This window comes from Helianthus annuus, chromosome 13 (genome assembly GCF_002127325.2).
Source record: "Helianthus annuus cultivar XRQ/B chromosome 13, HanXRQr2.0-SUNRISE, whole genome shotgun sequence".
Classification (NCBI taxonomy): Eukaryota; Viridiplantae; Streptophyta; class Magnoliopsida; order Asterales; family Asteraceae; genus Helianthus; species Helianthus annuus.
The window spans coordinates 46,218,720-46,235,898 of record NC_035445.2 but is presented as its reverse complement, the minus strand read 5'-3'; the positions used below and the strand labels follow the sequence as shown (position 1 = coordinate 46,235,898).

Below are 17,179 nucleotides of genomic sequence, written 5' to 3'. Positions count from 1 at the left end.
TCTTATTAAACATAGGATTTTCTTGGTTTATAGTTTGATTTGGATGATTAAATGGTTTTGGTTGTTGCATAAAAAAATTTTGATTCAGTATTCTCTTTTCATCAATAACTGACATAAGATTTTATTAAAGTTATATATTTATATTTTATCTCATGAATTAAAATATGTGTATAGCATAATATTCAACAATGAATCATTCTTTATTTGTAATCAAATAGTTTTTTGTGATAGCAGTTCTATAATAGTATTGTTTATATGTGTGATAACAGATGTTGGAATAAACGATTATATGATAAATGTTAAAGTTCAATAAACTATCATTATCTTAAACGAAACAATTATGAGTTGTCTAATACGATTAGGGTATATAGAAAACTTGTTCCCGTCTATTGACTTATTGGGTAATAAAAGATGTAACAACAAAGACGTTTAACGTAATTTTGTTTTCTTATGTATTGTCTTATACAATTGGGTAATTTAGATTGATAAAAAATGATTAATAATATAGGATATGTATGACATACCTTTAAAGTAATTCAAATACAATAGAAATGAAACATCAAAACAAATAAACGTATTTAACGTATGTATGTCATTCATTTAAAGTACAACAAAATAATTGCATTATTTGTTATAGTTTGTATTATATTTTAAACGGGTTAACGTTTTATATGTCTCGTAGAATGGCTGGAATTGAAAACGATGTTTTCGTCATATCGGATTCTGAAGACTCTTCGGATGACTCAGAGGACCGTGATGATGATGATATTGGTCCGTTGATATTTATTGTGCCATACACGAAACGCTTTGTAAGTTCTGACAACAAAAATATGTTAATAGCCATCAAATATGTTTACATAATTTGATTAAGTTTTGTATTTTTTAAATTAAGTACGTCAATATAATTTTAATGGAAATTATTGTTATGTTTTGAAACTTATAGCGCATACCAGTTGAAGTAGCACGGATCACAGGAATTGACGAAACCTTGAAAGTTAAGATCGCCAACAGGCAGAATGTGGAGACAAAACATGATGTTAGGGCAGAAACAAATAAAAACAGTATCAAGTATGTGGTGAAAGGCTGGCCGAAATGGCTAAAGGATAACAACATACAAGAAGGTGATCATTGCAAGTTCCAGTACTTTCCAGATATTTGTGTTTTCTTCCTTTCCGGCGTTTTCCGCTAGTGGTGATTGTTTAAACTTTGAAACAGGGTTGAACCATAATATATAGTAATTTTGGCTAATGTTTAGAAAGTAAAGTAAGTTATGTAGTGTTATCAGTTGTTTTCTAGTAGGTTAACATGTTTAATAGTTACGATAATTATGTAGTTTGGACTTATATTATGTAACCGTGACTAAAAATATCTACATGTTCTAGTTTTTGTTTATATGTTATATTTATACATAGTAATATCATCTTCTATTGATATAACAATGAAAAACCATAAAAAAATAAAACAAAATACATAGTCATTATATAAATATCCTACAGACATGGAATTGAAAAAACCCAACATACAATAAAAGCATACAAAAAAACACACCATATTTCCCGAATACAACTCATAACAAAATTTTAAACTACAATTTCCCGAATATTTCTTTGTAAACAACGTTTGTAGTTTTATTTGTTGGCCTCCCATCTTTGTCGAATATTAAAACCTTAACGCCATCCTTAGTCTTTACCTTCGACAACGCAACATAAAGCTGACCATGTGAGAACACGGGGTCTCTCAGGTATATACCAACTCTCGATAGAGATTGTCCTTGACTTTTGTTAATAGTCATCGCAAAACATACGGTTATTGGAAATTGCCTTCGTTGAAATTTGAAGGGTATTTTCTTGTCAGATGGTATCATGCTAATTCTTGGGATGTAAGTTCTTGATCCAACATTACTTCCTGATAATATCTCAGCCTCAATAACACGTTTACCAAGACGTGTGATTTGAAGACGCGTACCATTACACAAACCGTTTTGCTGATCAATATTCCTCAAAAGCATAACCGGAACACCCAATTTTAATACCAATCTATGATTTGGTAACCCTGATACTTTCACACTGTTTAACACACCTGGATTATACAAATCTTGATGTAACGGATCGTTAATTTCCTCAGTCGGACGTAAACTATCAGAGCTAAGATACTCTACTTCTTGACCGGGAAACAAATCAAGCAAACGGTCATTTATCTCATGAAAAACTTCATTCTTAGGAGCGAGTATAGCTCTCTCAGAAAAGTAGTCACGGTCTTTGTAACGATGAAGAACTGAAGGATATACAAAGTCAATCAAACCTTGAATTGGATCATTTTCATCAGTTATTAAGAGATGAGCAGGTATTTCAATATTTGCATCACCATCGATAGAATCACCAACATTACCTTCGCCGATGTCAAGAAGCCATTTACCAAATTCATTTATCTCCTCGACGTTTGAGCTACTGGATCCAACCGACAAACGCATGTTGGTTGTCAATTTCAACACCTTGCAACTGGACCAGATGTGGGATGAACATAAAGAGGCGTTTACGATATCTTGCCTGCTTCCATTTTGTACAACAGGTACGATTTGTCTAAAGTCACCACCAAAGACGATAGCTTTCCCACCAAATGGAAGTTCTGAATTTCGTGAATCAAAAACACTCAAAACATCCTTCATTGTACGATCAAGAGCCTCGAAAGCATGTTTGTGTATCATCGGTGCCTCGTCCCAAATAATCAACTTGGCTTCATATAGAAGATTCGCAATTTCAGTATTAGGCTTTATATGGCAAACCGAATCTTCATTGACATTAATTGGAATATGAAATCGAGAGTGAGTAGTACGACCTCGTGATAACAACAAAGATGCAATACCACTTGAAGCGACATTAATAACAATATGTCTATTGCATCTAATGGAAGCACCTAAAGTTTTCCACAGAAAAGTCTTGCCCGTACCACCATAACCGTACACAAAAAACACACCACCCTTACCAATCCGAACAGCATCCATAATTTCATTATACACTGCTCTTTGATCGCCGTTTAGATACCTGTGAAGATTATTGAACTCAGCCGTAACTTCATCCGTGTCAAAAGAAAGCTCCTCGTTTATCAAACGGTTGCTCTCGGACATTAGATAGTCATCATCAGGATAAGGCATTGGTGAGAACCTGTGCAAGCTGGATCCATTACGAAGAAGGAATTTTTCGATTTTCGACAACATTATATTCTTTAAACGTTCGTCAGAAACAACGAAATCTACAATGATAAGAAAAATTATTTAATATAACGAAACAACTTGAAAATATAACATAACAAAATATAACAAAAGGATAAAAAACATACCGCTCATGCCAGAATCTTTCCGCATATTGTATAAAATGTCCTCGGACAATAGCTCCCACGTTTTCTCCCAAACAACTTCAGGTCTAGAAAGCGTATTAGACAATAGAAGTGTTGCAAACAAAGAACGAAGATAATGACCGTTTCCAGTGAAACTGGATTCTTTAATACACTCAATATATTCATTGTCATCATCTAACAGGCCACGTGCATAACACGCATCCCTAAACGTAGGATAAACAACACCATCATATGTTCTTATTTCTTCAAATGATCGTGGTCCTTTAACCTTAGTAAGAAGAATTCTTAGGTAATAAGCCTCACCAAGAGAAGGAGACGCAGAACAAATTCTCCCAATAACAACATAATTTTGGCGTTCCTGCCAGCAACGATCTTTTAACTTCCACACATATTTTGTAGGAAACTCAACATAAGTAAGTTCTCTTGCTTCAGGCTTAGAATTGTTCATCTTCATCCATTCTAAGAAAATAGAGGAATTTACTTGAGGTTTGTTTAGGACATCCTCAATATCATCGTCACAACTAAATACAACATTTTGTTGTCCTGGAAGATGAAAGGGTAATCTCATAACAGAAGGATACCGATAATGAACATCATTGGCAAATATTCTCCAGCTGGCTGCATATGCGGAAGCATATCTAGCTTCGTAATACTCTTTAATTTCATCTTTTGGAATCTCCTCATCGGGGCCTCTGTCTGAATCAAAAACAGCAACAGTGGCTCGATCAGGTCCTTTATTAATGTATTTAAACAAATACTTTATCGAGCCAGCCTGATTGCACCATTCCACGTTGATGTGCGCCTGATATCTTTTAAGTAGCTTTTTGTTGTATGGAACCACACTCCTATTGTCTAAAGTAATGCCTTTCTTCACAACTGTGTGACCAGAATCTCTTCTCCTATAAACGAGAAATCCATCAGAATCAATGGAAGTGGAATCCAAAAAACTCTTTGGAAAATTCTTAGAACAACGGTTCCCAACCATGCATGGACATTTCATGTTGGCATGTCCACAAGGACCATGAATCATAAAGTCACTCACAAGAGAATACAATTCAGGATCCTCGTTCTTATCAGGAATTTCAGCTGATATAAAGGGATCAATGTGTTCAACCGTAGGAAGCTTATGATCAGCTTTCATAAATAAGCAAATATGCGCATGTGGCAAACCACGCTTCTGAAACTCAACTGTATAAACAACTACAAAACAAAAAATATATTAACGATAAGTAAAAAAAATTAAATATAATGTATGGAAAGACCAAAAAATTGTATAAATTGAAAGTAGCTGATGTATTGACATACCTGCATTAATATCGCCAAAAAAAGTTTTTTGCTTCATATCTTTTATCAATTCATCAAGTTTCATCTTAAACAATCGACAAAGTATGTCAAGTCTGTCTTCTGGCTTAATTAAAGAGTCACCAATAAATCTTACAATCTCAGGCCATTTCGGATTACATGTGATTGTGATAAAGAAATCAGGATACCCATACTTCCGACATAACGCCATAGCATCTAAGTAATTTTGCATCATGTACCGAGAACCACCCATAAAAGATGAAGGTAATATAACAGGTTGTCATGTATGACTCAAATCACTCTGACCAACATCTTGAACATTTTTAAGACTGTTAAGCGAATCAGATCTCAGTTTGATTTGCTGAAAACGTATATAGTTTAGCCTCTCACTTTCAATCATTGTGTAGGCATCGACTAAAAACTGCTGAAACAACCTTCTTGCATTAAGAATTAGGGAAAACTTGTTATGCCTATCCTGAATTCTATAAGCAAAAAACTCCCTTATAGTACAAGTTGGTCTTGTCTTCTTTGTATTAGGACCAAAATCCCTATGAGAAATGTTAATCCTATATCCATCGTCTCCATACGGAAAAAGAATTGGATACTTGTAATGCTCCGTTTTTTCGTAACTTTCCTTAATTAGAAAACGTGTCTTGTATCTCTATTTTTGGAAGCTTGTTCCTTTTGTATTTCGTATTTTGTTTCAAACCATTGTAAATCCGAGACTTCGATCGTAATGAAATTCTATCTTTATACATGCTTATACGTGTCGCAATACTTTGGTTATACGTTACCAATCTCGAATGCATACGCGCAACCGATACCCGACATACTGATACTCATAACTTATACGTGCTTGTTAACTATTAAATACATGGTTAATTAATAATAATAATAATAATAATAATAATAATAATAATAATAATAATAAAAATAATAACTTTACTAAACATCAACATTAACGTTGATGTATGTTGTCAAAAAAAAAAAGATAGAAAAAAAAAAATAAAAGCTGAGCACACAGCCCCTTTGCGAACAGCAGCCTTTAAGGCATTTAGTTATTTTCTTTTTTCTTGAATATTAAACCATCTAAGCACATAATGTAGTTTTTTTTATTAAATTGTTAGTCATAGAATTTACTAATTCAACATAACAATACCTAACTCATGTTGTTAAAACAAAGAAAATATAGAAAGTTAATGGCTGAAGACAGCCATGCGTACGCAGCCAGGTGGTGTGCTTGGTTTTGTTTTTTTTTTAATGCCAAAGTCCCAACTACTAGTATTAAATGCCAACCCAACTTAACCCTAATCGTTTCCCCTATAAATACAACTTAATCTCAGCCTCCTTACCACTTTACAAACTCAAATCTCACTCTCAAACACACACAATTCGCAGCTGATTGCAGGAGCAAGACAGATTCATACCTCTTCACTAAAGTGAGCATAACTTCACTCAATTCTTGTCTGATTTACTCCATTCTTTTTTCTATGTGTTTGGATTGACCTTAACTTCGATTCCATGGGTTTTTCACAGAGAATAAGGCCCTGGAACTCCAGAAAATAGGCTCCAAAGTTCACTGTTTTTATTCATCTTTACTAAACATTGTTTATACTTGTGCAAACTTGAGTTTAACTCACTCAAACCCACATGCTTATGCTTATAACCTCTTCCATGGTTAGTTAAGCTTAGAAACGGGGCTAAGACATACAAAATCAGAGGTTAACCCTCAAATACTTTCTGTTTTATTTAGGGTTTTTGACGCACAAGTGGTGTTCGAGCTTCAAGCTTGATAAAGGTGTGATTGTGGACTAACTTGGGTTGTCCAACATAAAATCCCCACATCCCTTGATGATTTCTCATAGTGTAGATGTTTTTTATTCTTGTATTAATCTTAGTTCATGACCCTCCTTGGTTGTTTTTACATCAAGAGTAGTGGTGAACAATTAAGAGGTACCTAAATGGAAGCTTGTTCTTCCTACCTCCTACATGATTTCTATGACATTAGAGGTACCTAAATGAAGATGTTAATCTTCTACCTCATGCTTGAACTACTAATCTTTTGGACTTAATAATATGTATATAATATATGTAATACATAAATACATAATCCAAATAATCAAATCTTAGATGATGAACTAGTGTTCATATGTCCAAGTACTAGATTATATCATCCTATAGTATGATAACTTGATACGATTCTAATGGAACCTTGTTTCATGAAACCATATAAACTCCTTGGAGTACATAGTGTCAAAAACAAGTATCATATGTATTAGATGATTATTTTCACATGTTATTCTCATATGTTATTTTCATATTCTTTTATTCCGAATCTCGACTCTAAACATACTTGAACTTTAACCCTTACATATTCAACCTTCTAACCTCATCAACTTCGTCACATTGGATAATTGGAAAGCCTATGCAATATTGTGAGTATACTCGCAACCCCCTTTTTACTTTTACCACTTTTGGGGTGTAACATGTTTACCTATCAACAAACTTACACATGAACATTTTGCTTAAACACATGAACATTCCTATAACATGCTTGTATACGTGATGGCTTGATACTTTAAACTTGGGTGATTCTTATGTGTTGAACTTATCATTAACTTCGTACGAGCCTAACCGTGACATATGTAGCGCTATAGGATTAACGACCCGCCCTTTATCATCGGTAATGTCATGAGCATATTGCGTTTCCTTGGTTTGATATGTTAGACACATGCTATGTTTAAACGGTTATCTTGAATCACATGCTTGCTATGAGGAATTGTTTAAAACTTATCTTTTAATATGTATGTATCAAACTTGTATACTCGCCTTTTCTTTTGCATTGAATTGTATTTTAAACATGTTACAGGTTGATGATGACGATGCTATGAAAAGAAGTAGCGTTGATGCCTAGATACACATATAGACGTTAGGTTTAATATGTCGTATCAATTTTGCTTATGTTATCATGTATTTCTTTTGAAGTTGTTGTTACTTGAGTTTATGTAATGTTGACAATTGAAAGTTATGAAATGAAATGGGAATTATTTAATTATCGTCACAAATAGTGTTATGATGTCTTGAGCAATCTTCACACTTCTCATCCCGATGTTTCCGCCATTGGTTGGGGTGTGACAATACTGTAGAGCAAGATAAGAAGGATGTAACTCGCTAATACGCTTAAGATCTCCGGAACGCATTTCGACAATAATATCACGGCTTTCAATCTTGAGATCAGGTTCATCAACTATCAAAGCAGCAACTTCAGAACACGTAGGTAAATTGTAAGTCCTACCGTCTCGATCTCTCTATGAGATTATACAAAGTTTAAGAGTAACATTAGGATTCTCATGGAGATGGTCTCGTACCATCCTGTAAGTTTTAACCAACATATTTGTAGAATCTAACATGTTCGTAATAAACTTTATAAACTTAACATCAAGTTCCTTTGCCCTTATCAATGCTTTGCTTGAAGAATCACTGTAAGAAAATAAACAGTTTTAAATTATAGTTTCAAACGTTGAAATGGAAAAAAATATAAATCTAATTTGTAAGTTAACATTAACATACTGATAAGTAAAAAAAAAAATACCTGAATAACAACTCCCTATTAGCAAGCTCATTCTCAGTATCATAGATATAAAGCTGTGAAAATTTTGGCTGGGCTCCATGCTTAGGAAGAAGACTACCCATACTATGTGCATTCTGACCACTGATTCTATAAACAAATGGAGCATTACCTTTGTTTATTTTAGTATCTACTTTTCCTCCCATTGAAGTAAAGGAAAACATCGAATTGTAACGTCTTATGTTCTTTAAGAAAAAAACTTGCTTTCCTGATCTAAACAGCGAAAAAGCATCTGATAAGATGGATCAGAATCTTTATATTCAGGCAAATCAACTTTACCATATCCACAACATAAGCTATATGTTTGCTTTTGAAGTGTAATGCGACCCTTTCCACCTTCGGTTGGCCATAACTTTGCAAAGCATAAACCACACGTAAGAGATTGGTCACCATGGTCAACATAATCTGAAGATTTAACATAAATTGAATAATACAGTAGGAAAAATAAAATATGAAACAACAATGAATAACATTAATCAGTTACCTTTAGATACGCCTTTGGTGGTGTCTAACACAACCTCGTTAACATGATTTTCGTCATCAGAATCAAGAACAGCCATTGGTATGGGTTCTATTTCAATTGGTTTATGAATAAGTCTACGCTTTCCAGAAGACATCTTTTTTATCGAGCTAAATTCAGAGGTCAAAGATGTTGTGTTACGTTTATTGGTTATTCTGGGATTAAGAGAATAGCAATCATTCAATGGTAAAGTTGATGAGCTTGCAATATTATCTGAAAAACCAAAAAAATTTTTTCGTAAACTATTTGAATTAAACAATTAAAAATGTATGTAAAAATATAAATATAAAATTTACCCGATGATATACGATTCAAAGAAGACATAGCATTAGAAAACTGCGGTTCAGTTTGAACTTGAGAACGTATGTTTGTAATACACGAAGTTGGTGTTATGTCTTCTTTGTTTGACCTCGTCATTCGTCGTGTTGAGGTAGAAGAATCATGCAAAACATTTGTGTTTCTATTCTGATTTGAAAACGCTCCAGATGAATATGCTACATTACTCAAATAATTAGAATTATTTGCTGAATTAAAAAAATAAATAAATAAGATAATTCAAATAAGTATTTTACAAATAATTTGTTCAAATATTATATGTAGTAAAAACAAACAAAATGTGAAACTTCAGCAAGTAGTAATTATTTGATTTTGTTTTACAAACCTGGTATTGTGTTTGCTATGTTTGTAAATGGTGTACGGTTAGGTGTTATAAACTGATCTTGTAGTACATTTCCTTTCTTCTTCAAAGTAGATTGTGTAATAATGGAAGATCTTACATTAAAGGACGAATTTAAATGATTACCTAATAAGATATAAACAATAATTATATAATATGTAATATAATCGAACTGAAGTTGACGAACTAAATTAGTAATGTGAAATATGTAACATTATGTAACATAAATCTAAACTTACTTGTCCCAATAACAGTTGAAGATTCGGTAGGAAAGGTTGTGATTGAAATATTGGGAGTTAAATTCTCTTTGTTATTTAAAAGGATTCGTGTTGATGATGACGATGTTGAAGCACCACCTCTAGAAATGATTTTTTTAGTAATCTTTGATCTCTTACTATCAAGGTATAGTTTTCTTAACTTGCGCCTGTGTTTAGCCTCTACAGCTATAATATAAAAAAAAATAAGGAATAAAATATGACATATGTAACATTAAACATTAAAAATAATACAATATATAAATGATAGAAAGTTTACCTCTGACAACATAATCCGGAAAAGCAACTGCACTTGATTTCTTACTATCAATATATAGCTTTCTTAACGAACGCTTACATTTAGCTTGCTCAGCTAAAATGAAAAAAAAAAATACAACAAAATTAAATAAACAGAAACAAATGAATAATTTAGAACATAGAAACTTTTGAAAAAAAGAAATTGAAGACTATTAAAAATGTTTAACATAAAAGAAATAAAAAAACACTTACATTTATTTTCAAGGTCAATATGTGGACGTTCAGAAGAATACGACTTAAATTGTTCAAACCTATTATGCATTTTTTAAACAACAGAAAGAACTACAAAAAAAACACTAATACCTTTAGAATGAAAACCAAAGACAATAATTAAAAGAAATATAACAAACTACATAAAAAACTTACTGGAAATGTAAAGAATAATGAAAAAAGTTATTCGACCGGAGAAGGAAGCTAAGAATGCAAATTCAGAAAACCATGATGATGTTTCAAAAGTATGTGAAGTATCTGAATTTATAGACCTAAGGTAAAAGTTATTTATGGAATTCATAATATACATTACCAAAATCAATTTTTAACCAAATTAATGATCATAAATATAAAACAAATCTATATTTATTAGTTTCGTATATTTGAAGAAACTGTGTCATTTTGTAAAAATAGAATTGCTAAACTTACAAAATTTTTTAAAAAAAAGTTTATAAATGTAACAGAATAATATAAATTGACATGATTAGCATATTTCTTAAAATAATTTTTGAATTGTAACTGAATTGTCAATACTAATATTAATAGTAAATTGTAAATCTATATCTATATATAGATGAAAACTAATACCGTAAAATTTTTACATTTTTCCAGTATTTATATTATGGCATTATTACATTACAAATATAAAATCAGTAATCAACGTAGTATCATACAATAATCATACAATAAACAATATAACCAAACATAACTCTCAACCAAAAATATTATAGGATACCTAAAAAGTGACAATATATAGGCAAAACTTAAAATGTCTTGAAACATCAAAAAGTCTTACGAACAAACCAACATTCCGATATTGAAATACCAAATAAATACTTCTTATTATTAAAATCAACATTTCCCATATCTCCTTTAAGATTTCTTCTCAACACACATGCGAGGCTTACTTGCTGACGACGCCAATCCAACTTCATTCAAATAAACATCATCAAGGTTACGCTTCATATCAGAAGATGATTGTTTCAAGTCAACCGCATAATCCTTTGAAACAGGTGTGGTGTTATCCCCATCCCCAGTGTAAGAATCAGCATCCTTACAAAAATAAACAAATTATAAGTAAGACAACTATTAAAGTTATAGATAACTTAATTTTTTAAGTTATACCTTCAAACCTTCAGCAGCAGAAGTTTGCAACTCAGACTGACTCATACCAAAAGTTTCAGAAACATCAATCTGTGAAAACATGAAAAGCAAACAACAAATAGTTCAACTTAGATTAAAACGGTTTTGAAAGTGGAACTATATATTAATAAAACAATCACTTACTTGGTCTATTTTAAATTTTTTGTTGAGCTTATCCAAGATGTCATCATCAGTTGTAACAACTGATATTCCATAATTCTCGACACCATTAGCAATATTAAAGTCAGTTACTTTAATCACGAAAGCACACTTAGATTAACCAACTCTTCAAATTCAACGGGATATTCTCTTGAGAAATCATTTGTCTTCAATAACTATATTAAAAAAATATAATGTGTCATTACAATAAATATAAAAAACTTTAATTTTAATAAATATAAAGTATAACTAAATATAACCTCGTCCTGAATTTGAATAAGTTCCTTTGCAGTTTTCCCAACAAACTTCAACGCCTCATGGTCAAATAATGTAAGCGTCACAGTTCCGGTTGAATCTTGAACGCGAACCGGTATTTTAAACCTTAAAAACAGTTTTTAAATAATAACAAATAAATGTGAATAGATCATATAGACGACCTATGTCATTGTTGTTGTATGAAAAATAACTTAAAGTATTACTAACAAACGGTTTACCTGGACAGCGGGAAAACTTCTTTTCCATTACAATCCTTGTTAGAACATTGATACAACTTCGCATCTCTAACATCACTTGTTCCATCATCCTTATCATAGGTTTCAAACTTTTTCTCAACTTTTGACTTGCAATAGTTACACCCATCATAATACCACATCTTATCTGAAACGATTGCTACAATAGTTCCAACAACACAACTTTCTTTGGCTGTTTATTATTACAAAATCAAAAATTGCAGGTTAAAATTTTGTTAAAATACAAAACATAAAACAATAAATGTTAAGGAAAACCTCTAAGATTGATGGAAGATAAGCAATTGGTGAAAAAACATCATTCTTTAAAAGATCATCTTCGACAGAACACATCATATATGACCCAGCATGGCTACTTGACTCACTTGAAGCAGAAAGTTTTGCAAGAAACCTATAAGACATTTTGAATAAATAAAATTGTATAATAAAAAATAAATAATACATAAAATTACGAAAACTTGATAAAATTTTAAGAATTTGTTAAAATAATAACACTTACTTTTGCTTGAACAATAGCATGTCATCAAAGTTGTCGTTAATGAAAAGTCTTGAACCATCAAAGTTATTGGAAAATCCCCATTTGCCTATTGTTAGGTAAAAATAATTTAAGAAATAAAAAAATATAAAAAAGTAATAATTCTATTTATATGCATTTTTATAAAAAAATGCAGTATGAATTAAATACCTTTGTATGTTTTAACTGCACCAAAATGGACAACAACGACAACATGTGCTTCACGCTTTTCGTTAACCATGTAAGAATACATGTCCTTAGCGTAATCGTCCCAAAGAGTTAAATCGATCTGAACATCTCTACAATATAATATAAGAAAAAAATAATTTTAAAAACATTTTGTATATTTAAATGCATAAAATGGAAAATAAAAAATAAAACACAATTTATAAAATGTATTACTCAAGATCTTGAAGCTTAAGATTAAGGCGTTTCCCTTTACTACCATCCTTTTTGTTAGTCTCCTCAATGTTATAACAAACACCAACATACCCAATGAAATCTACCAAAAAAAATAGATAACATCATATATAAGAAAATAAAAAAATATATAAAATAAGTAAAAAAATATTATGCTATATAAAGATTGAAAAAAAAAACATACCTACTGTCGTACCCTCTTTTATTTTCTTAGAAAGAACATCATTAAACTCAACAAAATTGAAACCGTATTGCGAACCTTCCCATATATTGCACTTTTCCACAAAGGTATGATAATAAAAAGAGAGCTTCTGATTGTTAGGAACAATCTTGAAAGATACAGTGTTCCCAGCAAGAGATGGCCATTTAATGATAAGGCATTCATCAACATTAAGATGTCTCTCAAACTTTGAAAATAGCCTATGCAAGCAAGAAGCTTGAATCTTGCTACCCTATGTATAAATACAGAATAACATGCAAAGGGTATGTTAAAAGGCTAACAACATCAACTTAATATAAACAATAAACAAAAATTCATTAATTTACCTTTTTATCCATCAGTATCATATCTATTCGATATGTCTCCCTTTCATTATCCCTCATCTTTTTCCTCCACAAACTAACAATTTTAACCTTGATAGTGTAGTTTGTGGCATCGATATCGTTTAGCAATGTGATCCGATCATCGTTTTCCATGATAGCTAAGAAGAAATGGACTGTTGGAAAACTATTACTTTTTGGCTTACAAAGAAAACAAATGATCTATTTATATCAAATTAATAAAGTTCTAATTTTTAGTAATATATTATCATTATTTCTAATCAAAATAAAACTCCTTTCTAAAACAGTATAAGTAAGGAAACGATATAATTTATAATTAGATAATAACAATTAACATAAATTCAAATTTGTAAAATCGGAAACTGTATATATTAAGTATATTACTCCGAGTTTACATTAAGAATTTAAAAGTTATTTAAAATTATTAACGTAAAATTTTATATTTGAAACATATTTTATAACCTTTACTAAAATACAAAAAATATATTTTTTTTACATTTTTATGAATAATAAGTTTCCATAATTATAATTAACAAATTGTAAAATAAGATTATTCAGTTGCAAAATAAGGACTAAATTTTGAATTTGCAACAAACTAACTGACAGTTGACTTTCTATAATTAAAATGAATATAAAAATTGTTATTTATGAAAAATGTTATATAAAAAACTTATAATGAAACTTCGGAAAATTAAAATTCACGATTTAAAAATGATAATCAAAGTGTAATCTATCTATTGTATATGTAGTACTAAAGATTCATAATACTATGTTATAATAATAACAACTATATACTATATGTAGATTAATTAAAAAGATTAAAGAAAGAATGGGATCCAAAATTATTTTAAATCATGTTAAATGGTTAATTGATTAACATAAAATTGTTTTCCATATAATTTTTGAATAAATTTGTAACATCATTAGCATCAGACAACGATTTATAAAATTTAAGAAATTACTATTTAACACATAGATTAAACTTTCAACACATGACAAATGAGTGGTTAAAAGAAAAGAAATTATATGGAATAAATGAAATAACTTGAAATTAAAAACCATAACAAATGTGAAAAAACAAAAAAACCATATATAGAGTTAAAATGTAACATATGAAAGGCAAAAAAATTTCCATAAATGTAATATAACTAATGAGTACGCCTATCGTAAGGTTCAACTCGTTCAACACTAAACACTTGGTCATTCTCATCAAAAGAATAGTGAACCGTGTCAAGGACGTTAATTCTAGCAACTTTCATGAACTTCCTCCAACTGCTTAACGCGTATCGCCAACCTCCTCCTGTTCTTTTTTCCCGTCTTGTACCGTTGGTAAATTTCTTAGGTGGATCGAGATGCATAAGCCTAACAGTGATATCTTTTAAACCTTCATGAAGTCTAGCCATCCGTGAAACAGGATCAAGAATCCTCTGTCTAGATGTAAAAATAAAAAAAATAATAAATATGAAAGTAAAATAACAATGTATATTAAGTAACAAAAAATTGCAAAACTTGTTTTTTAAAGGTTGGTAAATTGATATTAAAACTTACAAAATAACGTTCACCAGCCATACGACTAAAACGACGAACAGAACCATGTATTTGTTCTCCAACTTCATTTTCAGCATCGATAGGTGCAACTTCAGCCTGCAAATTAGATATATAAAATGTATGACATTAACATATACAAAACATATAATTAAGTAACAAAATTAAACTTACCTGATCGATATCTACATGAGAAAAATCCATTTCAACACCGTTTTTTTCCAAAAATTTTTAAATGGAAAAAATTACCAAAACCTTTTGTAAATAACAAAATACAATCAACCTTCAACTGTAACATACTCACAATTACGTCAAAACCAACGGTAAATCCAACTTTACCGTCAGACGTTTCAGTGGCAACTTTGAAAATTTTGTTATCCAACATTACAGTAGATATTACATCATTTGAGGAATATTCATAAACTTTTGGCAGGATGCATTCAGGAATGACCTGTGGGAATAATAAACAAAGAAAAAAAAATATAGTCAGAATATAAGTAAAGTAATACATCAATACAATACGAAAAAAAAAGAATATATCTTACATAAAAATTCGATGATGGAGGGAGCAAATACGTCCAAAAAGAGCCACGACTAACGCCATCAACGTAAGATGTTGATTTAAAAGTAGTAGAAGATACATGATTAAATACTACCAAACAGCCTTTTGTTAGACTCAAATGTTCTACAACATTGGACCAACCATGGAAGAGGAATAACTTTCCTTTAGCAGCGCTTAAAGAAACATTAAATAATCGGCCATCTTGAGTGTGTATCATAACATTCGTAGAACCTTTATCAACACCCCATAGTTTGCAAGCAGCATCATCTTGAATGGACTAATAAAACAAAAAAAAAAGCAAAAATGAATTACAATATCATTAAATATAGAAACAACACAATAATAATAAATTGTATTTAATAAGAAGAAAACAAAAATTATGTAATAAATTATCATTTACCAAAATAACTGTGTCTGCTACATTCATTAGCCTTAAGAACCAGGGTTGTCTGAAACTGATTTAAAAATTATGATGTTAATAAAGTTTAACATGTTAAGGTTAGTGTAAGAAAAAAAATTAAAAACACCACAGATTGTACAAATGAAATGTTACATAAGGTAAAAAAAATGAACAAAAAAATACCTTGATGAACTTTCAGCCATATCAATAAGCTACAAAAACATGTTAAATAAAAAAACAACGTCAGATGAATTATTATAAAAAATATAAATAACAACAAAAAAAAATGTGAACAACATGTTATAATAACATTAAAAATGTAACAAACATCAAAAAAAATATCTTTTATTCCAAAATCTATAACAAATGGAGGCAACCGATGATATAAAGAAAATGATACCAAATGAAAAAATAACAAAATAACATCACATAAAACAATACATCAGATTGAAAAAATCACATAAAAAAATACAATCGGATTCGGGGTTTACTATAAACATCATATTCCGCATCAAATTAGATTCTAATGTTTTGCATAAGCATCATATTACGTAACAAAACCATATTCTTAAAACCCCTAAATAAACATATTAAATAAACATAAACATAGTTTACACAAATTAAATAAAAGGAAGAACACATGAATAATGATTAATGAATGAATTAAACAAAAACAACTTACAGGTTTGTAGAGCGATATGTGAAATTCAGATATGGATTGAATAAAAAGTAGATGTAGATGCAGAAGGTGACGAATGTAAAACCATCTATATATGTAGATCCACTGAAGAAATAAGTTGTTATATGGAAACCGATGGTATTCTTGGAAGAAGATTGGGGGGAAGTTGAAGAGTTGACTGGAACCATAACTGCAAAGGAAATTAAATTTTTTTAAAAAATAAAACGGCAACCTAATTATAGAAACAATGTATAATTACACAACCAAAATTAGAATTTTATATTCATAAATTAGGTTAAAAACATTACTCTGTTTAAAAAAATTAAAAAAAGTATATAAATCTATATCTATAATTATTTTTTAATTAACATTATAATTTTTTTATATTAATCTTATACATTGATATT

At 30.4% G+C, this 17,179-nt stretch overlaps 2 protein-coding genes across 2 annotated transcripts; both read right to left on the bottom strand.

Moving 5' to 3' along the window:
- Positions 1-1,585: 1,585 nt before the first annotated feature.
- On the bottom strand, positions 1,586-4,867 carry LOC110900960. The gene is made up of 3 exons (XM_022147814.1): positions 4,660-4,867; positions 3,337-4,554; positions 1,586-3,249 (listed from the first exon to the last, which is right to left on the bottom strand). Exons 1-3 carry the CDS (start codon positions 4,865-4,867, stop codon positions 1,586-1,588), a joined length of 3,090 nt encoding a protein of 1,029 aa, XP_022003506.1.
- Positions 4,868-4,936: 69 nt separating this feature from the next.
- Positions 4,937-13,721, bottom strand: LOC110900961. The gene is made up of 22 exons (XM_022147815.2): positions 13,572-13,721; positions 13,210-13,477; positions 13,008-13,107; positions 12,777-12,904; positions 12,591-12,675; positions 12,319-12,482; positions 12,059-12,266; positions 11,825-11,945; positions 11,677-11,740; positions 11,550-11,608; positions 11,388-11,456; positions 11,171-11,315; positions 10,015-10,107; positions 9,720-9,923; positions 9,466-9,606; positions 9,101-9,328; positions 8,769-9,017; positions 8,485-8,689; positions 8,249-8,374; positions 8,025-8,136; positions 7,798-7,964; positions 4,937-5,138 (listed from the first exon to the last, which is right to left on the bottom strand). The coding sequence occupies exons 1-22, from the start codon at positions 13,719-13,721 to the stop codon at positions 4,937-4,939; spliced, it is 3,288 nt and encodes a 1,095-aa protein (XP_022003507.2).
- Between the last annotated feature and the right edge of the window lie 3,458 nt (positions 13,722-17,179).

Excerpts from the sequence above, each read along its gene's own strand:
- LOC110900960 (XM_022147814.1), bottom strand. The coding sequence starts at position 4,867 with ATGGCGTTATGTCGGAAGTATGGGTATCCTGATTTCTTTATCACAATC. Across the intron at positions 4,555-4,659 it reads TTTTGGCGATATTAATGCAG|TTGTTTATACAGTTGAGTTT; the intron begins GTATGTCAATAC and ends TTTGTTTTGTAG. Across the intron at positions 3,250-3,336 it reads GAAAGATTCTGGCATGAGCG|ATTTCGTTGTTTCTGACGAA; the intron begins GTATGTTTTTTA and ends TTATCATTGTAG.
- LOC110900961 (XM_022147815.2), bottom strand. The coding sequence starts at position 13,721 with ATGGAAAACGATGATCGGATCACATTGCTAAACGATATCGATGCCACA. Across the intron at positions 11,457-11,549 it reads AAAAATTTAAAATAGACCAA|ATTGATGTTTCTGAAACTTT; the intron begins GTAAGTGATTGT and ends ATGTTTTCACAG. Across the intron at positions 8,137-8,248 it reads AATAGGGAGTTGTTATTCAG|TGATTCTTCAAGCAAAGCAT; the intron begins GTATTTTTTTTT and ends ATTTTCTTACAG.